This window comes from Aythya marila (assembly GCF_965140915.1).
Source record: "Aythya marila genome assembly, chromosome: Z".
NCBI lineage: Eukaryota > Metazoa > Chordata > Aves > Anseriformes > Anatidae > Aythya > Aythya marila.
Window position 1 is genome coordinate 29,087,967 of NC_139080.1, and position 27,937 is coordinate 29,115,903.

At 37.3% G+C, this 27,937-nt stretch overlaps 1 protein-coding gene across 2 annotated transcripts; it reads right to left on the reverse strand.

Moving 5' to 3' along the window:
* Positions 1-73: 73 nt before the first annotated feature.
* On the reverse strand, positions 74-27,926 carry PUM3 (pumilio RNA binding family member 3). 2 transcript variants are annotated; one of them, XM_082782453.1, is made up of 17 exons: positions 27,778-27,926; positions 26,256-26,438; positions 24,481-24,616; positions 23,640-23,715; positions 22,724-22,817; positions 22,441-22,507; positions 21,509-21,683; positions 19,475-19,578; positions 18,867-18,945; positions 16,643-16,741; positions 15,808-15,861; positions 13,382-13,462; positions 9,569-9,711; positions 8,596-8,818; positions 7,232-7,319; positions 5,057-5,147; positions 74-306 (listed from the first exon to the last, which is right to left on the reverse strand). In XM_082782453.1, exons 1-17 carry the CDS (start codon positions 27,872-27,874, stop codon positions 177-179), a joined length of 1,920 nt encoding a protein of 639 aa, XP_082638579.1. In that variant the 5' UTR covers positions 27,875-27,926; the 3' UTR covers positions 74-176. The 2 variants fall into 2 exon arrangements, with proteins under 2 accessions (XP_082638579.1, XP_082638578.1); XM_082782452.1 differs by having other exon boundaries at positions 26,256-26,441.
* Positions 27,927-27,937: the final 11 nt, after the last annotated feature.

Here is a 27,937-nt window from a genome sequence, read left to right on the forward strand (position 1 = left end):
ATCTCAAGATTTAAACATTTGTGAGCAGCTATTTACCACACACAGCACAACGAGTACAGGAGACAGATTGCTTTAAAAAAGGTTTAATTTACAAATGCTTTTTAGACATGGAGCAGAATCTTACCAACTGGGAGTTCATTGCATAGTTGTATTTGAAGCTAAAAAGATCAGTTACACTAGGAAGTCAATTTCTCCAGTAATGCTTCTATTCCTTTCACATTTTTGTTCAGCTTCAACTGTGGGACAAGCTTTTTCAGTCCTTTTTTGACTGCATTTGCCACTTCTTGATCAGTGCTCCGGAGAAGGCTACAAAAGGAGGGAAAAAAAGGGGCATGAAAGGTCAGAATACAGGTCATATGAAAAGCTGTCCGTATTATGAAACAGTTAACTATTTCAAAACAAGACAGTTCAAGGCAGACTATTATCTTCTATTACACAAAGATGTAAAATTTTCTGAAAGCAGGAAATACCACATAAGAACACAACCAACACAGGATAAATAAGACCCAGAGGAGCTGCAGAGCCCAAGCTGAATCTCCTGCTCAAAGCAGGTTCAAGCATGAAGTCAGATTGGGCTGCTCACGGCTTCATCTGGGGTGTAAAGTCTCCCAGCCTGCATGGTCCACAGCTTTACAGCCAGCCAGGCTGTCCTGGTGGGAAAAGGCTTCCCCTCTCTAGCCTAAGCCTTTTGTGTCTCAGCCTGTGCCATGCCTCTTGCCCTCCCACCAGGCATCACTGTGCAAAGCCTGGCTGCATCTCCTCCATCCCATCCTGCCAGTGCCAGGGCTGCTGCTGGGTACCCCAAAAGCCAACCCCTTCTCCCAGCTGACCTGGCCCCACTCCACAGCCTCACCTTACAGGGCAAGTCCTCCAGCCATGACTATACTAGCCAGTCACTACTGAACTCAGTCCAGTTGTCGATATCTTTCTTGTAATGGGGGTTCTAAAACTGGATGCCGTGACATATGCCTAATACACATCAAGTACTTTTAATATTCTAATTCTGTGCTTCCTTTATCACGGGGCTACAGAAACTTAACAGTCTTGGTTGTTTTTTAGTTGTTGTCTTTTTGGAAAACAAGCTGCCTTTCTTAGATAACTTGCTCCCCAGAAACAAGGAAATTCACAGTAAGCTTACTAGAAAAGTAAAAGCTTCTTTCTTGCACACCCACGTGTGCAGTGACTTCTCCCCTTCTTTGAGGCAGTAGTGAAACATGCTTGTATTACAATGCAAAGTAGAGGTAATGGCACATCTATTTTGCCAATTCTAAATGGTGAGTGAACACTGCCTAAAAAGTTTAATGTTTTCTGCAGCCAGTATGTGCAGCAGAATTAAAAGTCACAGTGGCATCCAAATAAACTAAGATTGGAAGCAAACTATAACACATGTACCGATACCAAGAGGGGCGTGTGACACTGCTGGTCTTTACAAACCCTAGGATTCTTCCACCTGGATCACAAATTTGCAGCTATCTTAAAAGCTTGTTTCTAGCATACTCTTTAAACAAGCCTTTAGCAGTCCTCCAATACATAAAGGGGGCCTACAAGAAAGCTGGAGAGGGACATTTTATCAAGGACTGCAGAGACAGGACAAGAGGTAATGAATTTAAACCAAAATAGGGTAGATTTAGATTAGATATAAAGAAGAAATTCTGTGATTCTATGATTCTATGCATTAGATATGGCAAGCTGAACTGAGTAAAAACAAAAAAGAAATTATTATAGTTCAAGGAGAGATTTAAATTTTACTTTCTTATGACTCTGTATACTGTGCAGGATGACAATGCAATAGGCAGGAAAGCATGTGATGCCCATTGAACAACACTACTATTTTCAGCCACTTTATTCCTATATTTAACTCTATGACTAACAACTTCCAGTGACACTTACTGGAAGTACTTATTTGCTACTTATAGCTGTAGCAGTATTTAATCTAGAGGCGTTCCTTAAAATTGAATTCAACACAGGCCAGCGTCGTACTTTTTCAGCTCTTCTATAGGTCATGTACACCCATTAAGAGCAAGAAAGTCAAAAGTAATGACAAAAGATGTGCTGAATACACTGGCAATTAACATAGGGAGACTCACCTGGTTTGCCACCTGGTACAAAAAGCATACAGAAGTGGCAGCAAGCCATTCTGGACTACACTTTGATATTTTAGAAGGGAATTTCATCTCCCAGTGCTGTATGAAAACATGTAAAGCTGTTTTCAAATTGCTGGAATCCACAGCTATTTCAAGACACCACATTTTTAACGTGGAACATCTACATGTCTAATAATGCAGCCAAAAGATTATGATAGTATTTTTTATTTTTCTGAAAGTTCTTCTAAAATCTGGTAAGCAGATATCTACGTATTTTGTGGATATAAAATGTAACTTCTACAAGTTACAAAAATTGCACGTGGAGATGAATAAAGTTGGTGTATCTATCCTGATGTAACATACCATTGACAAAATCAGTACACTGAGGAATGGTCAGATGTAGAGATATAACTAGAATAGCATCCATAAAATTCAAGTACTTAAAACATTTTATTTATACTAAGCTTGACTGCTTGTCTGCAGAGGGCTCTCTCATAACCTAAGGACTCTTCCAATACTGCATGCTTGTGCTAAGTCAGAACCGGGTCCCAGATTCTTTTATAAAACCAAAAGCTATTAGGACATTGAAAGGATAGTGTTCAGAGGATACCAGGTAACTAATCAGCTGAGTGCAGTCAATGAGCTGCACATAACTGGTGAATGAGCTTAAACGACTCAAAAGTCGAAAGCTTCAAATGGACTGAATGAGTAATTCTGAGTTTCAGATCTGCATGTAAGTAACAGATGGCTTCCAAAAGCCAACAACACAATAGAAATTAATCATAGCTTCAAGGAGAACTGTCAGTATCTGCAAGTTACCTCTGTAAGAGGGATCTGAGCTCTCTTATGATAGGAGAATAACCTATTTTTTTTTTAGATGAGAAGTTTTTAAAAAACTCAAGTGATTCTATTGAAACAAATTGCAGTCATTATACATACATGAGTAAGTTAAATTTATCACTGCTGTATAATTTAGGTAACCTCTCTATATTTCAGTGCAAGCAGTTGAACAAGAAAAGGACTAATTACATGTGTTACTGTGCTAAACAGGTGTCACATGGTATGGAACAAATACAGCTGGTTAGATTTACATGTTCTCAGCCGCCTAAACAAAAGGCCATCCTGCCTAGAGAGTCATTAAGAGAACCTCAACCGATTCAGATTTACTTAGAATCAAAAAGGAATACTACCCCCCAACACACAAATACAACAAATAAACCACAACTCCCCACTACTTTTATATCTCCATCCAGATAGATGAGGTTCAATTTCGGTGATAAGTGTTCAAACTGACAGTCCAGGAGATAAGCACACCTACTTGGTAACAAAGTACCCTTGTCAAATCCCCACCCTGTAGTTCCATGTATAATATCAGAAAGGAAAAAAATAATTTCTCCTTCCTATGTCACTTCCATAAAATAACATCACTCCTGTGTTCACTTCTACTAATATGTAATTATAAGTTTCCTGTTTTTTCCAAAAGTCTTCAAAACCTATTGAAAAACTGTTGTCATACCGACAGCTGAACAGCTGTTAAAGTGTCACGCATGGAAAAAAAATATCCATTAATTTACTTCAAAACATTATTTGGACAATCAGAATAGCTTAGCACATAAAGCAGCAACAGCACATGTTAAATGAATCTCCTCAGTCTTAAGTTAGGGAAAGAAGTCCAAGCATGAACACACTGTCAGTGTACAAACCTTTATAAGAGATCTCTACTGAACATCTGTGCATAGGATTAGATTATAAACATTAGATGCATTTATTGTAGTTGCAAGATACAAAAAAAAAAAAAGAAAAAGAAAAAGCATTCTACTTTTGTTAACTGAACAACCTTAACCACCATACCTATGACTACTATGATGTTGTCTTGTATCAAGATTACCACTACTCTTCTACTACCAGTTCTTCTCAGTAGTGATCTGAGTGGCAATGACTAAACAAGTTAGAATTAAACTGCAATTTCAGAAATAGACCTTCTGTTAAACATCTTTTGATTCATCTTGCAAAAGAGAATGAACAAAGTAGCCTCACTCTAAGCTAATAAGAAGCAGAGATGGAAAGCAATCATCAAGGAACCCAAAGTAACTTTAGGAGGAGAAGGGAGGTGGAAAAAGGGAGATGTTTCATTTTTCAGAAGTATGTTGTCTGAATTGTTTGCTGAATTTGGCTCAGTGAAAGTCTTTACGAGGAGCCAGCAGTGTGATGCTGACCCAGAAGTTCCACAACACAGACCACACACTTAAGTCTTAAGACAAAACCTTGGGTTTCTATGACCTGACACTGACATTTAGTTACAATGTGAAAATAGCAATGGTTAATACAACTGTTCGCATTTGATAAAAACAAAATTGTAATGTTAGTGGTCTGATTCCTGTGCACTCTTTTTGATCGTACTAGTTGTATCATTCATGACTTTCAAGTTGTAAACCAATCAGCTCATCATAATCCTTTTCACGGTCTATTCCAAACACTTTCCTACTTCAGTATGAAACATGCTCAGGCTCCATAATTAATGCATCAAGACAAAGTAGCAAGTTACAGGAATAAAAACTGTATTTGTGCATACTGACCCCAACCACAGGTATTTCAGGGTTTATTATTTTAATACGTGGAGTCCCCCTTTAAGTCTTTTGCATTGGGAAAGCATGCATTGGTAGGTACAAGATCAAAAAACATGTATTTTAAGATCAAAAAACATGATTATTTTTTTTTTATCTTAAGATTTCTTCCAACATTGAACTACTTCCTACAACTGCAAAAGCCTGAGCTCAAGGGACAACCTGTAGAAATTCAGTTTTAATTTTTCCAGTACTTTATTCCAATCAAAACTTATCAGTGGCATGGATGACAGTATTCCATGAGCAAAAAATGGAATTATGCTGGTAGAAATTGTAACTAATGTTCTCTTAGCTGTTCAAGAAATTAATACTGGGGCCTAATCAGAAATAGTCATGAGCCTTACATACCAACAAAGAACAATGGCACCTCGATTTACTTTTGCCCAGGTCTTCAAATTCTCAATACCAACACGTTCCAGCAAAGTTCTTCCGAAGCAACCTGTAAAACATGGGAAAGGAGCAGGGGGAGAAAAAATTAAGACAGTAACTTTATACAAAGAAACATACTAAAAATTATCCGTGGCTGCAATTTAATCAAATAGATTTTATCCATCGAGTATTCACAAATTTATGCTCTCTTGAAATAATTGGCTATCCAATGCAGTGATACCTCTGCAGATTGTAGTTCCAAGCATTGCTTAAAATTAGACAGTAACAACAAAATGTGACAGTTTACTATTATAAAGAAGTATATCCGCTGCTTCTCTTTTAAATGGTTTCAAAGACTATCCACATCTCAAAAAAGGCAATTACTCCAATGGAAGAACTTGGTAAGAATGACATCAACACAAGAGATAATTACATGCAACTTACTAACGCAGATACCTGTCCTGAAAAATGCTGTTTTCAAGCATTTGACGCTACAAGCAAAGAAACAGAATTTGTACAAGGTGCAAATTGACACGACAAAACAACATACCCTCTGGTATCTTCAGATCAAATCCTTTAGTGACACATGAAAACCAACCTGACTCTTATTTCTTTCAGTTGTACTGATACTACAGGGCTCTACTTCTTCAGTAGCTTTGAAAGCATAAGTTGATTTGCATTACACTAAATATGTATGTAAAAGAAAGAAACAAAGCTGACCGTAAGCCCATAGTTGAATTTGACGAACTGAAACGGTTATCTCATCCCTGGAAATGTTCAAGGCCAGGCTGGATGGAGCTTTAAGCTAACTCATCTAGTAGGTGTCCCAGCCCATGGTAGGGGGGTTGAAACTTTAAAGTCCCTTCCAATCCAAATCATTCTATGATTATACAAACTTCGGGGAACCAGATCTTATAACTTGTAAGCTTAGCAAATTTATCAGGAAGTAACCAAAAGAACCCCCATCTTCAAGCTCCCAATAAACACTGAAGCTATTTTTCACTGTCACTTTAGATTAGAATTCCAACCAAAGAACAGGTCAGTTTTTATTCAGCTGTTCCCTATGTGATAATGATTTGTGAGTTTATTGCATTAGCATTAAAAAACAACCAACAATTCTGAATGGCACATTCTTCAGACAAAATCAAGGAAACCAAAGGGAAACACTTGTGTTTAAAAAAGGAATTGTGTATTGCTAGCAGAATAAAAAAACAAACAACAAAACAACAACAACAAAAAAACCCACTATTATAATCTCAATTAGTCTAGTCTCTGAAAGACAGTCAGATAAAACTTCCTCTTTGAACATTTCCAATCATGCACTTGGGAAAAGTAGTAACAAAACAGCCTCCCTCGAGGAACATTTAATAAAGGCCAGCAACCTCTTATTTTTAAAACGAAACAGTAGATGGCTGGACACTAAGAAAAAAAGGGTTTAACACAATGAAAAAGCCCCCTACACACAACAGAAGTTCACGTTATAGTATGCCTCCCACCCATTTCCATTTTTCAAGGTTTTCATATGAAAAAAGTAATCTCTATTAGGATATGGTGATTCACAGAACAAGATTTTGCAGTTATGTAATAAAATGAGTTCAAAAAAGCTAAATTAAGATGAGAACATCTGTGCCCAATCTCTGCCTTCTGGGATATGAAATAGCAAAGATGTCCTATTTTTGTGCCTGAATTATTGTAGCAACAGTTTTAAGGCAGTAACTCAGCACCACTAATGAACACAGTATGGATTACAGCTTGGCTTACAAGCAGTAATGAAACAAGTCTTCCTGTCAGAAAAGCTTTACATTTTCTATAATTATCCTTTAAATTGCTGAGAATTTGGGCAAAGAAAGACATTTTAAGCACAGAAACGAACAGAGTCCCAAATACACTGTAAACCCAGAGAACAAAAACAGACTAGTACTTGCTTTGTATAAAAAAAAAAAACAACATGATCTTTTGCATTCTGTTCATGCAACAACTCACAACAGCAAAAAAAAAAAAAAAAAAGATAATAGCAATGATCTTAGAGAGTATATTATATTTTCCAAATATCAGTAGGTTTAAAGAAATAAATGTAGCAAACTTATTTTAGGTCAGCTAACTAATTACTCCAAAGTCAAAATTTGATCAACTAAAGTTGAATTTCAAACATACCTTCTTTTCCACTCTCTCGCATTTTTTCATCTTGCTCTATTAGCCATTTCAATACTAAATGACCTGCTGGATGTTCTGCAATGTGAAGCTTTAAGGGGGGAAAAATACAAATTATTCAGTGATAACAATACAAAATGTAGTTCTGTAGTTATTTTTGCATGCTTTATATACTTTTCCCTTTGTGGGAAGCCACCAAACCACACTCATCCATTTAGTCATTACCTTTGCAAATATCAGCAAGTCTGATGCAAACATCTGAACACTTATTTAAAATGACCAGCTTATTTATTTTACTTTCTGCCCTGTAGCATCTGACTTTTAGTAATATAAATTGTATCTGTTGCTCCACATCCACTAATGTTTCATCTATCACTCCTAAGACTTCATGCTTACTTAGCAGAATCTCAAGGTCTTGTTGCCTCTACATGAATATCCGGACTTTTCATGTTTTCATTGATTCCAAAATTTACTATAGTATGACTTGCAGAAAAGTACAGAAGACAATAGTTCATAGAAAATTCTACCAAATGCCAATCTAAAAAAAAAAAAAGAAAAAAGAAGGGTAGAGGCACGTGTTTCATGGCATGGCAGAGACGCAAGAAATCTAGTTCGTTTGTTAGGGACAGACAATACTTTCAGTATTTTTCCTCCATCAGTAAACTGACTTGCTAACTCTTATGTGAACTATTTATATATTGCGTTCTATAGGCACTGCAGTGGAAGGGGCACTGCAAAACTGGGGGAGACCAAGACAATTCAGCAAAACTTTAATAATCTTGAGAGCATCTATCTCACATACAGTCTACACAGCACTTTCTATTTTCTAGTCTACAGAGACTTACCTGCCTGACTCAACAAAATCAGAAAAGGCCTCTCATGCACATTTTGAAGAGAAGGCCATACTACAGAGACACTGTTATCTAAGATCTTCCCTTTCATGGATATATACATGTACATACCTGAAAGCTAAGGGACCCTAACATTTGCAGTGCAAACAGTTCAGTGAACTATAAAAAGTTACTAACTACTTGATTTCATAGTGATAATATTAAAAGAGAGCCTGCGTAACATGACTGTTAGCTACCTTTCAACCAAATGTTTAAATTAATTCTGGAAGACTCAAGACTATGAAGTACCTTGCTCTCAAATTCAGATGGAATGTTGGCTCAAGCCTTCGTTACTCCAGACACAATAAGCTATTAAAGAAACATGTCAGGAAACAGAACGAAGACCACTTCTAGTGTATGAGTCTATCATGGAAGATCATTGATCTCTTACGCAAAAGAGAAAAATGAACAGACTTTGTGCTAGTAATGAAACAAATGCACTGCAAGGTATCAGCATCTTATCCTCTGTTACATTACCTGCCCATCATGGCCACCTGGAACCAGCTCTTCTGCTGCTAAATTAGCAATTGCATCTAATGTGGGCTGGATTTCACCAACAGCTGTTCTTAAAATGTCAGCAACCAAGACAAAGGTAGCTTTGTCCATCACTACTTCTTGGCAATGTTCTTGCAAATATTCTAGCAAAGGTGGGGAAATGGCTTCCAGGAGTTCACGACGGCGGAGTTCTGTATTCTTCTTGCTGACAAAAGAGACAGCAAATTACTTTAGAAGACTTGCTCCTCATGCACATCAAGTCAAAAGAAATTCAGAATACACATACATGTACTATTTGAGACAGCTATATATTACCGAAAAGTCAAAACCATTATTCTTCCCTCTGTTTCTCATACAATTAAATACTGCACACATTTTAAGAACACAGAATGAGGAAGTATACAGCATTTAAAGCTGTCAGTAAACTTCATAGAGTATTTTGTTAACAACGGTTACTTGACCTCCATATATTGCCTATTCATTCTGTTACCTCAACTACTGAGAGAGATGCTTAAACAAAGTTGCTGCTTCTTCAAAAGCTGATAAGCTTCAATGTCATTATCAATATTGGGGACTGAATTCAAACAAACATTTTACATTTCTATTGCTAGATTTTAAGATATACTTTTATGCAACTCAAAATGCATATTAATATTTTACTTTTATTCTGCATTTGATATAGGAATTTAAACAAAGAACACATAGTATTTTTTGCCCTTTACAGAAGGGGAAAACTGCTGATCACCAAAACACTGATAATCACCAATCATCACACACAAGCTTCAAACCAAATGTATAGGAGTTAGGACTTCAGATTAACGTATCTAATAGTATTTGCACATTATACAAAAGCGTTTATATTACTTAGATATATTATAAAGAAAATTTATCATGCAGAAGTTGGATGAACTCTTCTGGACTCTAGGAAAAAACTTAAACTTGCCATCTCAGTTACCTATAGGCATTTCCATCACCCTGTTGCAGAAGTGTGATGATTTCTGGAACAAAATGTGCAGGGTCTCTAGGACTTAGCAAGTACAACAAAACCTTTTTTCCATGTTTGTTGTTAATAATACTGGGCAAGGAAGCATTTATTTCCTGTAAAAGCAAACAAACAGCAACAGATATAAGTAAGTTTTGAGTTACTGGTAATTATTGATTGTCTTTCAAACACAAAGCTTAGGAAAACTAAATACTGTGAATAGGATTCACACATGCTACTAAAATTAAATCCAAAAAAAACCTAATCAAAATGCAAGTTTGCAGAAATGAGAGAAACTTAAAAAAATATTAAGGTTTGATGCATCTGATAAACATGTCTTAATAAGAAAAATACTTTGAAAGAACAAGATTTGTTCTTTTTACTTGCTTGTATCAGCACGAACACTGCATATTCTGGTATGTCAGATGGTCAGACATAATCTGAGTAGAAGTCATAACCTCAACAGATCAAACATACAAAGCATCATCTACCACAGCACCTACAATCAATCACTGAAACCATGCTGACTTTGAAATGGCTGTACATAAGTACATACACACTGTTGACAGTGCTTAGGAAGGAAAACTCCATCTTAAATTGATCACAGAACATCAAAAAAGTTTCAATAACTGAATAAAGCTGACTTCTGCCACAAGCACTACCAGTATTATTTGCAGTTTATTTAAGCATTAGAAGAAAACACCGGGTTTTCTCCAGAGACCAGCGGTTGGCTAGGAATAATTCTTTTGTGGGCTACAGAGTATGTACCTCACACCCTCATGCAATGACAGGGCTAAGGAAGAAATGCTTTAGTATATACTGGAATTTTCTTGCTAATACAAGTACATTATTATATTTGGACAGAAGCACCTACCTTAGCCCATAGGTTTGTACTCACATTTTTGTCAGCATCTTGACAAATGCCCTTTCATAGAGTAATAATTTTCTTTTTATGCAAGTAACACTGAAGAACCCTGAATACCATCCAGATATTCATGACTATTGCAACTATCAATTCCCTCTTAAAGTCTATCTACCAATGTCACAATTTTTAAAAACAAAGGAAAAATAATCCTGGACTTTGAAATCAACCCATGGCACAGCCATCTAGCATAAAAAGAAATGCCTTTATTTTCTGTTAAGTCCTTCAAAATTCTATTTCCCCATCTGATTCTGTGATTCTGAAAAATTACAGAACTTCCTCACCAGAACTGTGAGAAAGTATCAGGAGAAACTCTAAATGGCAACGGATATTGTTACATCGATAGCATGTAACACTAGCACTGCTTACTCAGAATTCTTACAGCCTTCCCTCTGAAATCCGCCTGAATTCTAACACGTGCCAAATACGTATTTTACAATTCCAATCATATTTGAAGGTTTAAGACAACATACTTGTTCTCTGGTCTAGGATTAAGACTCTGCATAGCTGAGAGATAAGGATAGACTTTCCTCTGAGGCTTTTAAGAGCTTACAACTTTCTCTTACATGGGAATTCCCTACCATTCTGCCAATCCACATAAGCAATCTGTTTTATAATACAACAACAGCAACAAAAGAGAAATACTTGGCAAACACTGCTTTTTCTCTTCCCCAGATCTTCATTATTTTCTTTCCTTCAATTAAGCTTTTATTATGGACAGAATTATTAACATGTATAAAGTATTTCAGAAATCTAACTTTAAGAAAATTAAGTTTTTGATTGTTCCATAGAGTGTGCTTCAAGACCTGATTTCTTGATGCTTCTACCTCATCGTCAAGTTACTAGTTTTCTTTCCCCATCTGAAGAGCTGGTTTTGATCTGACTTGATACATTTTTCCTTTTCCTTGACACCTTTTTCATATTTTTGGCCTCATATAAACTCAGACAGGCTAATTCTGTATATGCAAAGGCCACCCCTTCTTATTCTCCTGTATTCCTCTGTCCAGATTGATGCAGTAAACACTCCATTTGCACCAAACAGTAAACACTCCATTACCCAGGATAACATAAGGAGGTCTCAGACGGCAGAAAACCACAGATGATTCTGTAATTAAATGGCACTTTGGGAGCTAAAGTCAAACGCAGTATCTTAACTAATAAGTGCCCAGCATGCTGAGTGCTTGCAACATAGCACAGTAAGGCATCAGTGATCTTGTACAAAGATGCCCTGATCTTTCAGGGCTTATTTTTTTGGAACTTGCCCAAAGGCATTACATTGTTGAATAGACTCTGGAAACAAAGCCAGCTGTGATCACAGTTAATATACGTAAGGAACACAAACCATCTCCACGCTGGAACACTTTCAATCTTTCTACACACACAGGAGAGGAACAGACTTCATGATGAATATCTGTGTTAGGATACAGAAATCTGGAATGTTGTATAGGGGGAATCAAACAAAAATAAAAGCAAAGCAAGCCTCCTCATGACTGGTTTCTCATACTCCTTCTCCACATACAGAGCATTCACCTTGTTATCTACACCTCCTTGCCACTGCCTCCCAACGTCTGTGATCCTATGCGTATCATTAATGATCACAAGTATGACCATAAGCACACTGCAACCTATATATATCAACATTAATTATTTTACCTGCATCAAAATTGTGTGCTATAATGTCTTTTTTCTCAGTGTGAAAAGACAACTTGATGGTCATTTACAGTTAAAACAACTTAAAAGCAGTAACTTTTGCATGTAAATATGGTCTAAGTAGAAATACCTTACTACCATTAAAGTGTTTTTTTGAAAGAAACTGGGGAAATGGGGCAATCCAAAAGGAAGCAGATGCAGACTACATCATACTACCATTACTGTTCATCATGCAACCTCATGCAGGTGCTGCAAAACAGCTACAGCACTCTTTGTGTTTCAGACACCTACCTATATCCATTTTGAAGGTCTGATAAAAATATTACATGGATTTTATCCAGAAGGCCAATTTTCATTTAATTATCAACACCTTATGCCAAGTATCAAATTCTGACAGTTAATGTGAGTCTACATATTCAGCATCCAGACAAAAGTCTCCAACTAATTGTTCTTGTTCAAACTGATGTTATATTATCATAAAATAATAGAATACTCTGGGTTCGAAGGGACATAAAAGAACATGTGCTTCCAATCCCCCTGCCATGGGCAGGGGCATCTTCCACTAGACCAGGCTGCTCAAAGGCCCATCCAACCTGGCCTTGAACACTTCCAGGGATGTGGCAGCCATAGCTCCTCTGCACAACAGGTTGCAGTGCCTCACAACAGTATAGTCAGACATGTTGCCACGTTCCTCTAAGATAGCAACAGCTCATCTTGAAATCTTACTTTCCAAGACACTACTTGGAAATGAGTATATGTTAAATAACTTTTTTTGCAACAAAAAAGCTTACATTACAATGACATTCTAGCCATGGATATCATTGACTTTTTATGTTTGCCCATAAAATGTATAAGGAAACTTCCTCATTCTAAAGTTTTACATCACTTCAATCCTCGCCATACTAGCAGAGCTCAAACGTTTATGACAAAGACATTTTCCATTAAAGAGATTGAAGTCATTCACTAGCTAGAATGAACATACACAAAAAGGGCAATTTTCAGCAAGCAGTGAATCAAGCTTAAATTCAAGTTCAATAAATTAAAGTGCTGAGTCATCTATGACAAAAAAAAATGACACAAATACAAGGAAATATACAAGTTGGAAAGGAATTAAATGATTCGTAACAAGTGGATGGATTCCTACTTTGATCCTTCAGTGCAATGACAAATACAAAGACACTAATTAGTACAGTACTTCAGGAAAAACTACTTACAGATATAATTAACTGTTTCACAAGTTTAGTGTCATCGATGCAATCAAATGCTGCCAGCAAGACCAAATGAGAAAATTCACCCTGCAAAGATGAGACATGAGAAAGCTTCAAGAACATGTAGCAGAGTTCTACAAACACAGTAACTCATTTAGAACCAACATTTATGACAGTTTGTCTCAAACATGGCACAACATAAGTCTACAAGCAAATTCTATCCACTGTCACAAAATGTCGCAGAAAACCTCACATTTAGGCTCTCTGAAAGAAAGAGTTTGTTGTTTTTTTTTTTTGTTTGTTTGTTTAATAGAAGCCTCTTAAAAAAGATTTCATGAGGCATTATAACTTAATACATTGCTTTATCATATGCAAGCTGTTAACCTCATCCAATTGCATGATAATAGTTTGAAATCACAGGATTTGCCTTGCTGGAACACATAATCATAGGATGGCTTGGGTTGTAAAGAACCTTAAAGACCATCTAGTTCCAAACACCCTGCGGTGTGCAGGGATGCCATTCACTAGATCAGGTTGCCCAGGGCCTTGTCCAACCTGGTCTTGAATACCACCAGGGATGGGACATCCACAGCTTCTCTGGGCAACCTGCTCCAGTGCCTCACTACCCTGTGAATGAAGAATTAAAAACTGAATTAAAAGTGAGATGTATCACATGCTGTACTTCTGGAGAGTATGTATCTAGCAAATACAAGCCCATGGAGCAGGGGCATCACCCAATTCTCTTGTACGTCAGTGAGACACTGCATGAATGCGAGGCCAGACCTTCAATGTACTCCAAAACTGAAGTGTTACTCAACCACAGTCTCAGTTTTTTTATACAAGCATACATCCATATATAACATAAATTATTATTGGTATTAGAAAATCATGGAGAAACATTACATTGGCCAGTTGTCTCTAAACTGGAGTGTGCAAGACTATCCACTGGGGTGTGAGACTAAGTACTCTTTTGGAGCATTAATAAAGCAAATGCTATTTAAAGATACTTTCTTAACCTCTAAAATTATATTTTTGTGTATACTTTATAATGTATGTAACGTATTAGTACAGTTGTACCGTATATTATTTATAAATACATACACTGGGGATATGTGTTCATAAGTTTTTACTAATACGGTTGCATCACCAAAAAAAAGCCTGGAGACCGATGACCAACTACTAGTAAACAGAACACAGCACCCAAAAGGGAATACATTTAAAAAGCGTATCTTTACGGTTGCAGTTTTGCCCTGTAACATGAAAACTAGTTGCAACTGCTACTCTGTTGGTGTCGCAGTCTCCAATCATACTTCTCATTAAAAAAACAAATATATACAGACTTCTTCCATTGTACGTCAATTCAATACTAATTCATTTTAGAGCCCCCTGACTTAAAAATGCATTGAGCACGTTCTAAAACTAATATGCTTAAACAACTTTCCCAATGACATCCCTAGCGTATCTTAGAATCATAGAATACCCTGAGTTGGAAGGGACCCTTAAGGATCATCAAGTCCAACTCTTGACACCGCACAGGTCTACCCAAAAGTTCAGACCATGTGCCTAAGTGCACAGTCCAATCTCTTCTTAAATTCAGACAGGCTCGGTCTGAATTAAGAAATTAAGAAAAAAAAAAAATCTTAATTTTTGTTGTTCTTCTGCATACAGATTTTATTTCTAATAAATTAATGAAGGGGTAGTATGAAGACAAAACATAAAGATAGGCTTGAAGATACCTGCTCTTTCTGTCTTCAACAGACTCTCCTATAAACTAACTCTCCTATACTTTAATTGAAGAAAAAAACATAGAAAAAAGATTCATAATTAACTCAGCTATTTTAGAGAATACCAAATGTAGTGCCTGCAATGAAGTTTCTTAGTGTCTCCAAATAATCAAGTTGAATATATTCCATACTATCTAGTACAGCATCACTATTGCAAACCTCATCACAGGGGAGGGGAGACCTCATCACAGTCTACAACTTCCTCGTAAGGGGGTGTCGAGAGGCAGGAGACCTTTTCTCCATTAACACCAGTGACAGGACCCGCAGGAACGGGGTTAAGCTGAGGCAGGGGAAATTTAGGCTTGACATCAGGAGGGGGTTCTTCACAGAGAGGGTGGTTGCACACTGGAACAGGCTCCCCAGGGAAGTGGTCACTGCACCGAGCCGGTCTGAATTTAAGAAGAGATTGGACTGTGCACTTAGTCACATGGTCTGAACTTTTGGGTAGACCTGTGCGGTGTCAAGAGTTGGACTTGAAGATCCTTAAGGGTCCCTTCCAACTCAGGATATTCTATGATTCTATGATTCATTTTATTAAGACCTCACAGTTGTTTCTACTACCAAAGCACATTAAAATCAGCCTCTAAGCATTAAATCAGGTATTTAAGAAATTTTTATTTATGAAATAAATGACTAATGATCACTCACCGTTGCTATTTTTTCAATATATGTCTTCATAGTTTTCACAATGACTTTTCTGTCCTATTAAAAAAGAAAAACTTGAGTGAGCCTATAACATCAGTGATTCTGAACAACTGAATTGTTATTAACACCTTCAGAAAGATAACCTACAATTTGCTTCCTAAAGCACAGAATAGTTACTGATGTCCAACATTTGTAATATTAATCAACATCTAAACAGCAGGATAAATGGCTAAATCCGAATTGTGAAAGAGTCAGTCTTGGGGCTGTTCTGTGAGATGTCCACACGTTCACTCTAGGAATGTGAGTACATAAAAAAGGGGCATGTGAAAACATAAAAAAGGGCCAACTTCAAAAAAAATATTCACCTATATCCTGTCCATTACTTAAGAAATAGCAATGCACTTGGCACTCTTTGCTTGGAAAGAAACCCATTCAATATGACCTGAATCTTTAAAAAAGTAAGGACTCTAACCTGTCACAAAACACCTTTGCTAGCATGGTATTTTTTGCAGAAAGCTTCCCCAGGTTTGTTCTTCTAGATATTACAATCATTACTCAGTCTTCTTTAGACACATTACTAACCTCCGGTCCCTAGCAACCTTTTTTTTTTTTTTTTACTGTCTTCAACAATCAAACTGTTTTTATAAATTTTTATTTTTTTTGAAATAATGTGTGTTTTCTTTTTCTATTTATGCAAAGAGATAGGGCACATTATAGTATTTCCAAAAGCTGATACCCTATATCTACAGAGCTTCAACCCACATGAGCAGTCATAGTCACATATTCTCAGACCAGACTATTTTCAGGCAGAGCTGAGTAGAAAGGAACCAAACAGTACCTTGGGAGTACCATGCCATAAACAGTGCATTGCTACTCGGGCTCCATCATGAGTGTGTGCCAGGTATATGACAGCCTCTCTTATAGCTTCTATCATTTCCTGATGAAGAAAAGGTGGTAAGTAAATGGAGAAAGAAAATACAAGGAATTTTTGCTCATGACACTACAGAGAGCATCAACACTCCTGCAAAATCGCTCTCAGTGGCTTGACCTACAAGAACAGGCCTCAAAAAGAATGCCAAAGACTATAAATGACACAATATTTCCTCTTCCAAAACTGTACATCATGTGAAATCCAAAGCATGTCAAAGTCTGTCACTTGTCCTATCAGAAAAAATACAAGAAAAAAATCTTTGAGGGGATACAATTTACTTACACATACAGGGCATCTGCTAGAGAGCATGAACTAAAAGGTCATCTACACATCAAAAGATGTAAATCAGATATGACAAGATTGAACCAAAAGTTGGTTTTCATATTGTGAGAAACTAAGTTGTGTTTTTGCAGTAGAGAACTCATTTTCTGTATTCAAAGGTAGTTGCGTAGTCATGACAAGGAGAAATGCTAAGTAGATAAGTGGACAGTAAAAGGCCTCACGGTTCCCAAATAAGGTAGAAGCTTGACAAGGACAGGATCAGCAGTATGAGAACAGTAAAACAAAGATCACAAGTTCTCAAAACATAAAAAAGGGAAAAAAAAAAAAAAAAGGCGGGAAAAAGAAGAAATTAAAGGGTTGAAGAAAAAAAAAGTACATATATGGTATAGAGGAGCGTCGAGTAGCTTGTGAACCTGTAGTACTCAGGCAATGAGGAAACGGGAGGCAATCAGGTGTTGGGTAATAGGGAATAAAATGTTATGATTTGTTTACTAAAATGCGCTCCTAATTGGAAGGACGCCTGCCATTGCAATCGTGAATAAAATAGCTTCACAGAAGATCCTGTCTGAAGAAAATTACTTGAGATTTTTCTCACAATATAAAATGGAAGAGGTTCTGAAGCCATCTGAAAACAACAGCAGGAAAAAAAAAAACAAAAAACAAACAACAACAACAACAACAAAAAACGAAACAGAAAAACAACAACCTAGGTTACTAAATACTATTCCTGTTATTGTCCGATAGATACCTTGACATGGAGTTTCCATTTTTCTCCCCTTCTAGCCCTAGCTGCTTCTGTCTCTCTAAAAACTGTCTCTAAATTACAGAATTAATGGCATCACTGGCTATGCGCACAGGAAGGGACAGGTCTACAAAAGAGGTTTCCAAATGGCTGCATGTGCACAAAAATAAAAAAAAATGTATCCATCTATCCTTTCATACAGAGAAGATTCCAATGTTACCATATCTGTACAAAAAGACAGGCAAGGGAAAAGAGCCATGCCCTTACTCTTCTTGAGTGGAATTATTATAGGAAACCATTATAGGAACCTTGAATTAGATAAGATCTGTATGTAGAACAGGCCACAAATAATCCACCTCACTAGTTTTGACTGTGTTAACTCTAACAGAAAAAGAGCTCGGTATAGCAGAAAATAGGTTAGACACACAGCAAGTCCAGAAGGCTCCACTTGGCCTAGAGTCAGATGGCACTGAGTTGCAGAATCAAAATGAGGACATTGGACAGGGTTTGGAGACAGGTGACACCAGGCAGGATACTAGCTCATACAGATGTCACTTTACTTGGATAAATTTAGGCCTAGTTTTTGCAAGAGTGGCTGGAGTAAGCTTAAAACTGCAGTTTAATACAGACATAGCAATACAAGCCACATGCTTGGCTTATAGGCAGGAGACTGTTTCGTCTGCTGACAGAAAGGACAAATTTTATTATACTTTGATCAAAAGTATTTTGTAAAACAGCTAGAAGAGGTTAATAAACTTTGAAAGCTGAACTACTACAATTAAAGCTGGAAACAAAGCTTCTATCTTATTTTCCAGCTACTGAGAAGGAACATTTAACACAGAGAAAACATCAGTTTTCCATCACATTAAGTCTTTGCATTACACTTTAATTATTTTAAAGTCAAACATCACCAACACTATTGCTTTAGTATAAAAGATCACTCTAAGTCCCCATAAAATAGCACTCCCCAGACATTCATCTGGATGACCAGATAAGAAAAGTTACCATTTCCACTGTATTTCTTTGTAGCTACAATGCTATTAAAACAACATTTAAAACATTTCATTGAAAGGTAAGAGAAAACAAAAACAACCAAAGGATACTTACAGATCTTTGTTTTGGAAAAGCGTAAGTGAAAAAGTCCAAAAATACTTTATGTACCAGTGAGTGTTTTATCACAGCCTCTCTGTATTTGGGAAGAGAAAAAATGAGAAAAAGTCCCCCATTAGCAATGGTTGTAACATAAGCTAACACTGCCTCATCCGTATTTCTAAAAAATACCCAGTCAGTCAGTATGGCATGCAGAAAATATACAGTCACTCCACTTAAGACGTTTAGCAGTTGCGTAACACAGAAAATTCTACCAAAAGGAAAATTCCAAAACTTCGTAAGATATTGTCGCCTAAGACCACTCAAGATTCTTGTCCGATAGCACATTAAGAAGGCATACCACACTGTCCAGAGTTCTATTAGGCAGTGGCAGCAGTAAGGACATTTTACTTTATAGAAATTGAGCTCACAATGATTTAAGATATTTGTTATGGCAATTTTGACAAAGCCATTGTTACTTGTTACTCCATGCAGCGATGTTACAGGTGAAAAGAACAGCAGCATTACTGCTATTCTTCTACATAAGCAGATAATGTAAGTAACAAAGAAACAAACAGGTACATGCTAGATTGACATTAGTTAGCTCAGTTAGTTTTTGTCCTTACTTCTGTGCCATTGGTGTAAGAATCTGCTTCATTTCGTCCAAGATAGCTTCTCTCTTTTCAGGCTGAGCTTCTAATACCTTATCCAGCGTTGGAACAACTGGTGTCTGAAAAGAATGTCCATTCAGAGGTTTAATCATTCCCAGTAGGTATCAGAGTTCATACAAAATTATAACATTCTTCAGTCCCTTGTCAAACAGCAATTCATGAACAATATCACAAACAAAATGAACTTTCTGCAAAACTATCAGCTTTTAGAACTAAAATTCTAAATAAGTGTTATCTACTTTGAATATGTCAGAAGCTATATACTTAAGTTCTCACAAACTGTATTAGTCATTACAAAACAAAAGCTACTTCTATGGACCGAACTGTTTTCTGGCAATTGCAGTCAGCTCCTCATGAGACTGTCAGGTACAAAGTAAAATACATGAATCAGCAGTGTGTTTAAGGGAGTCTTGCAGGACAGCAAGATGCATATATGTCAGTCGTCAACACAATAATACATCAACGAATTAAGAAGTTAACAGAGGTCCATGAAATTCCAGTCCAAGAACAGCATGTAGAAATGACTATACACTCTGAATACCGAACTAACTTCTGGTAGAATCATAGAATATCCTGAGAGGGAAGGGACCCACAAAGATCACTAAGTCCAACTCCTGGTCTCCCAAAGGACCACCCAAAAAAATCAGACCATCTGTCTGGGAATGTTGTCAAAGTGTGTCTTGAACTCTGTCAGGCTCAGTGCTGTGGCCACTGCCCTGAGGACCCTGTCCCACTGCCTGACCACCCTCTGGATAAAGAACCTTCTCTTCACATCCAGCCTGAACCTCCCATGTCACAGCTTCAAGCTATTTCCTTGAGTCCTATCACTGGTCACCAGATCAAACTAGACAGATAATTAGAAGAAAACCATCTTCCTTTTTTTCCTATTTGCTATATATTTTGTATATCCTGCTGGAATGGGAGTGGAGAACTTGGAGACAGGAAGAGGAAAATGGGATCACAATTCAAAACTCCACAGAATTCTTTGTCTTTTAAGGATTATGTCATGATTTCATAAAAATCCACCTATTTTTGAGTCTTAGTTTTACACCATGAAGTATGATTATTTGAGGCACTCAAGACAAATGCTAGAATGGTAGAATCTGACTGCATGCTTGATTTCAAAGACTGTATACTCCCAGAAAAATTACAGTCCTTAAACACAGAAAATATGCCTTTTGCATTATAGTGTTGCAAAATGCTTTAATAAAACTTAAGATAACCTGTAAAGAAAAAAAAAAAAGCTTTCAAGTTCAGAAATATGCTGTTAAATTCCTCTAAAATTCTTCCAGATTTTTTTTATGTAAGGTACAAAAGTCATTCTGCTGTAGTTAATAATTGGGTAAAACAGTTTTGTGCTTTGTAGCAAATAGAATTGTTTGTAACTCCAGTAACAGTAAACCAGATCAGCAAGGAAAATGAACTAGAGGTCAAAACAAAGCAGGCCACGTTTAAAAATCTTTCTGCTGTCTGCTGGGCATCTGCATCTAAATGGTTTCACGAGTTTGGACTCAAGTCCAATAGTCTCTGTGAGAAAAGGAAACTAAGACAAAAATTAGGCTTAAACAGCATGCAGTACATAGATCCAAGCACATTTTCCTTGCATGCAGTTCTCATGGGATATAATCCAGTTCTGATACAAAAGCCAGTTACAGCATTATAAGGGAATTAATCCTAAATCGTATCTCAGCAAGGATGACTACATCAGGCTAGACACTTTGGTAACTCCAACTACAGAATACTAGACTGTCTTTGATGAGCAGAACAAGCTCGTACATGAAAGTAATAGACTTCACATAGCTCAAACTGAAACACTCATCATGGAAATGCACAACTTCCATAGCATTTACTTATGCTAAACTAGAATGCATTTGAACAGCTCAGAGAAACGAAATTTATCAGAAGAAGTAGCAGGTAAGATAGGTAGAGTATCAATAACACAACATACTAGATACCACAACACCTTAGCCTAGAAAGTAATGTAGTCACCTTGTAAACCTGGAAAGTATTCCCATATAGTTCTTCTGTCAGCATATTTCTCTGCTCCAGAATGGCTTTGTCATTATATGCATACTCCACTACAGCAGATGCTTCAGCATGACGGAGCATTTTTTTCACGTGACCTTTAAAACTCTTTATTATTTCTGCAATTTGTGGTTTTGTCCTGTTTCACAGGGAAAGATTGATACCAAGAGTTAAAACGTTAAAGAGGTGATCCAGCATTAGTTTTATTTCTGGAAGCTTATCTAAGTGTTAAGATATCTTATGTTATCTAAGATATCTTATGTTATCTAAGCGTTAAGATAACATGCATGCATCTGGATCAACATTACAGCTTTTACAAAAATAGTGTGAAAACCCAAGGATCTGCAGAAGTTATGAAGGATGATCAAGTATGCATTCTGATAAAACAAAAAGAAACAGTGGATAAACACTGCAGAAGAATGACTTCCTGAAACACTAAGTTTCAGTGAGAACAGAACATCTTTATAAGCCAGTTATTATATGTAAGGCAAAAATCAACTTTCAGCATGTATCTGAGCTTTTTGGGCACTTTTTCCTCAATTATGTGTACAGCTTTAGCTTTACTACTTGCAAAAGAAAAACAACTACCAGCAATCACAGAATCACAGAATGGCCGAGGCTGGAAGGGACCTCTGAAGATCATCTAGTCCAATCCCCTACATGGAGCAGAATCATGTAGAGCTGGATGGCAACCAGGTGGGTTGTGAGTATCTCCCGCGAAGGAGACTCCACAAATTCTCTGGGCAAAATACCAAACACTCCTGTCTCACCACTGTTATAAACATGCTTCCAAATACTTTTGTTTGTTTGTTTGTTTAAATCATCATACATTCCAGAGTATTCACAGTGAAAATGAAACAATGCATGACAGCTAAGCAATCTCACTTCATACTCACCCATACATAAGAAATTTCTTCACTATATTTCTGGAATATTTTGACTTGCTCAACTCCACTAGGCTATCTAGAAGAAGGGAAAACACATTCAGCTAGCTTTTATTTTTCTTGACATTAACAATACAGAACAAGATGCCACTATTTAAGTAATTTTCAAGAGCTCAATAGAAATGATGTATTATTTCAGCACAAAGCAAAAAATATTTTAGCGAAAATAACTCAGCTTGTTTTAATGCACCTTAACAGCAAAGCACAAGAATACAAGTAAAATGGGAAAAAATACCTTTCAATTCTTCAAATGTCTCTTGTCTTTGCTTATCATTACCATACTGAATAAAGCACTGGATCACTCGAGTTGAATCATGTGCAAATGCCAGCTGCAGGACAGATACATTTCATTATCTTAAGCCATTCATATGTCATTATGTACAAAATTTATTTTAATGCATTCTGTCTCTGATATAGCTCTATGCCACATGTAACAGATAACCACTCATAATTGTCATTACAGGTTGCAACAAATCAAGTTTTACGTTTTTTTTAGATCTTTAGAAGTACTACCAAACAATATACAGAGAATACTTGCAATTGCTGACAATTAAGAAAAACTGTAAAATGCATCAAGTATTTAACTCTGAATTAAAACCATGAAATTGTATCTTGTTTTCACTCATATTCTTCGCAATTCCTGAGTGTTACTCTACAGTTACACTTCTGCATGGAATACCAAGAATCCCTTTAGAATACAGCAATATCTCATTGCGCATTTGCACATTTCAAGAATTAACAGAAAGACTGTTTAGTACAGTTAATTATCAGGGCAATGACTTCTGTGAAGCACTACTTGTGAAGCATAACAACAATTGTAACTAACCAAAAGCCTGAGTGGCTGATTTTAAATTTCATTTAACATAGTTTCACTTGACTAAATCTGCTTGGCAAAACAGCCATTCTTATAATAGTCAACTGATAGGCAAAGCATCCCAGGACTACCATTCTCAAATTAAAAGGGGCAGAAGCAGCCTTTCAACCCTGCTAGTTTGTTTGTTTGTTTTAAATGTGGCTAAAATAACATTCCTTCTAGCAAAGAAGGTTGGTACTATATTATAGCATTTATACTTCTCTATTCTTAAAAGGAACTTTTGTGAATTTGAGCACGTTACATGATGTTTGTTACATGGTGTTGATTTTTTCCTTACATTTTTAATTTTTCCTTTAAGCAGCTTTTGTAAATCATTCATCAGCTCTTCCCGCTTCTCCTTATCGCATTTCTTCCTACAAGCAGAGAAGTAAAACAATCTTAATTAAGGAAACATATGATTCAGTTCTATCTATATATTAAAAAGCAAGATGGTAAAAAACAGTATGAAATTAGTGCCTGCTAATCCACATTTACACTGACGTTAATTAAAGCTGTGACTAGATATAATTAAGCAGTTTCAGTGCCTAGAAACCAAAACAGATAATCACACTTTGAAATAATATTCTTCTGAATAACAATTAAAAACACTATAAACTTACACGTACCACCACAGTTGCTCATGTCACTTAGATACTAGATTCTTAAATGTCTTACAAGCAAAAATGAAAAGCACATACAATTACAGCATAGTAGAATTAACTCCTCCTTCTGACGTGGGGCCTCAGTCTGAGAATTACGCTAGCACAGAGAAATAGTATAAACTCCCACAAAAAAAAAGCAGTGATCTAACTCCAAGATCAGATCAAATCAGCGTATGATCTGTGGTTCACAATTTAAAAAACAACATAACTCCTTAAATATTTTATCCTAAAATAAAAGTGACACCAATCCAGACATTTCTACACTCCTAGCATTACAAATCACCACACTTTGCTCGAACACTTACCCTGTGAGTAAATCAGTAAATCAGTAAATCGTAACATTACATGCTTGAACTGCATGTAATGTTATGATTTACTCACAGAGTTTCACCGTGGAAATACAGTTTCATAGAATTACCAAAGGAGAAAGAATCTCTTTGCAACTTATGACAATAAAAGAAAAAAATAAATCATTACCTTCTAACACTTTCCCATATTTGCTTTGATTTCACAATTATGTCATAATTACTTTTATCACTGAGCTGTCTGCTTTGCTTTAATTCCTTCTTTTTCTTTTTGAAGTCATTCCATTTAGGCTTTTTAGAATCTGACCCTGAAGACAAAAATAAACATATTTTCTATAGTTAACAAGAGAGAAGCAAAGGAATTGTCTATCAGACTGAGCTGTGCTAGCTCTGTTACTTCAGTTCCTAACAAGTCAGGAGCTTTGCCAGCAGTTTCTCAGCTAGCTAATATGAGAGCAGAAGTAGTTAATAAGTATGCGAAGCTAGCTATTTCCACTTCTAGAATACTGGAAGAACAAAGCAAACAATGATTTTCCTCAAAGCTCTGTCAAAAAATGCATCAGAAACCTCTTCACAGCTTGCACACTGACCCTAGATGCACCTTGCACCCTGTGGCTGTACAGCCCCAGGTGATTTTCCCTCTGTCCACATATGGATGGATACTACTTCCATCTCTCAAATGGATACCCTTAAATTGAAGATACATAACTGAAATCTCAGAGAAAGGAAAAAACATAAAAAAAATTTGCAAGCCTATTCTTTTTATTCAAATTTTTAAAACAGGAGATTTTGCTATACAATAGCTATACCCTGCCACACAGCAAGTTCATTTAGAGCGACTTTATAGAAAGTGCCACAAAATGAAATAAGAAAAAAACTTGAAGTGTTTTAGTTTTATTCACATCCTGACAAAAGAAGTGATTGTATATTAGTTTGTTTTCCAGAAGCAAGCACTATCACTTCTATATGGAACACTATAGATAGAGCTTTAAGTTTTTGGACCCTGAAGCACTGTTCTTTGGTATTCAGCAACATGCAACTAATTACTTTGCCTGTTCAAAAACCATGCTCTCTTTTTACTAAGTGTATTTTAGAATTTCTGTATCACTTGTCCAAAAGTAATAGTGATACTTTGCTTTGAGAGCAACACACCACCATGCAATCTTTCCATCTCTGAAGCCATTCTGCAAATGTGCAACAGCCACTACTCCAGCACTTTTTGCTGTCCTTCAGACAACTAACATTTTTCTAGAGAACTTCAGAATCCACCCTGCAAGATTCCACCTCTCATTTTCTGTTGATGCTTATGTTCAATCATCCCAGTAGTTTTGTTTGACAGCAAAAGTTCTCCTGTACCAAAGTTATAAAAAAAAAACAACTATTTAAACACGCCTTTATTTAGCCTCTCTATCTTAAGACAAAATAAGACGTGAAGTGTATAAAAAAAACACATTTTTTTTTTTTTAAGGCGTGACTAGATATTTTTCTGTGGTCCAAACTAATATAAAGAAGGATAATCAACTTTGTTTCACAAATGTTTTCATTCCAAATTTTTAGCCAGTACTTTTATAAGAGCGGATTCCATTTCTAAGGCAAGTCTACGAATAACTCTTTTTCAGAGTTACATGGAAACTGTCACTTTCATGCTTGCCACAACATTGTCATTTAAATAATCACAGCTTTATGATGGCGTATCAGTTATTTAAATTTGCTGTTATATCTTTACTTTTGATTCCAAAGAAAACTCTTTAACTGTTGATTCTCATCACTTTGGCCTCAGGCTTAACTAGGTGAAATAAATCGTTACACAGAAAAGGCTAAATAGAAAGTAAATTTGGAGGCAATCAATTTGGAAAGGTGATAACAAGATGTGGATAAAAGACTGAGATGAACAATGTGTTTATCAAATCCTCATTTCCATTGATATCCAGGCTTAAATTTGCTCACCTCCCTCTTCCCCATCCTGAAGTTTCCTCTTCTTTGCAAGACTTCCTGACTGCTGTTTATTCTTGAATTGTTTGATAGTAGCTTTTCCAGGTCTTAAATTTCCTTTCACAGATTTTTTGGAAGTGGATTTGGGCTTTCCCTCCTCATCTCCTTTGTTAGGAAATTTCTTTGGAGGACCCGAATCTACTAAAAAAAAAAAAATAAAAAGTTAAAGCATTACCCTAAAGCTTCAAAATAACAAATTACAATTATAAAAAGCAGCACACTACTTTATAATATGTAATACCAAATATATATACAGCAACAATTCTTTCTTGCTTCTCAAAGCCAGTGATTTTTTTTTGCAGTCTTAGGTCTTGCAGTTTGCCCAAGAAACCTTGCATTATTTTCCAGCCTGCAGCATAATAGCCCAGGCATAAAAAGGATTGTTCTAAATTAAGGATATTAAAGTCACCAGTCCTACAATCACCTGTTCACAGTTTTAGGTCAGAGCTGTTTTGACATCAGTTCTAACCATTTTGTTAGTTATGTTAGAACTAACAGAACATTCTAACAGGACAGATCAATTTATTGATCTTACAATCAGTTTTGAATGCAACACAGAATCAGACTGGTTTAGGTTGGAAGGAACCTCTGGAGGTCAAGTGGTCCAACCCCCGTATACAAGCAGTAACATCTAAAGCCCACTAAAATGATCGGACTGCTTTTGAAGACCTCCGAGGTACACTCCACAAACACCCTGGCCAACGTCTTCCAGTGCTCCATCACCAGCAGAGTGAAGAAGTGCTTCCTGACGGAACTTCCTATGTTCCAGATTGTGTTCATCACCTCTTGTCCTGGCACTAGGCGATGCTGAAAAGAGCATGGCTCCATCCTCTTTGCACCCTCCTTTCAGGTTTTAATACGCATTGATAAGATCCCCCTGAGTCTTCTCTGCTCCAGGCTGAACAACCCCAGCTCTTTCAGTCTGGTCTAACAGGAGACGTGCTCAAGTCCCTTGATCACCTTGGTGGCCCTCCACTGGACTCTATCCAGTAGGCTCATCTCCCTCTTGTACTGGGGAGCCCAGCACTGGACATAGTGCTCCAGGTACAGCCTCACCAGTCCAGAGTAGAGGGGATGGCTACCCTGTGCTGATCTGCTGGAAATACTTGCCCGTCTCTCCTGCCTGTTGAGGCTGTCCGGATGGCAGCACAGCCAGATACACTCCGGTGTATCCGCCACTCATCCTTGATTTGTGACATCTGCAGACCTGCTGCGGGTGCCCCACCATTCAGATCATTAGCGAAGAGGTTAAACAAGACTGAACGCAGTATTGACCCATCGAAGCTCACGCAGCACACACACACCGACTCCTCTGCGCGAACGGGACGGGCAGCGGAGGTCAAGGCGCTCCTGAAGCCCAAGCAGAGGCCACGGCCCGGGCTGCCAGGCCGGCCCCTGCACGCGGCCAGGCGCTCTCGCAGAGCCCGGGCGTGCCGCCACCAGGCACAGCCGCCTCCCGGGGACGCAGCCTCCTTACCGTGGTCTCTCTTGAACTTCCTCCTCCCCTGCGGCGCCTTCCCAGCGGGAGCCTTCCCGCTCCTCGCCGCCGGCTTCCTCCTGCCCCTGCCCTCCATCGCCACGCGGCTGCGGAACAGACGAGAAGCGGCCTCAGCGCCCCGCCCGGCCCGGCCCGCCGC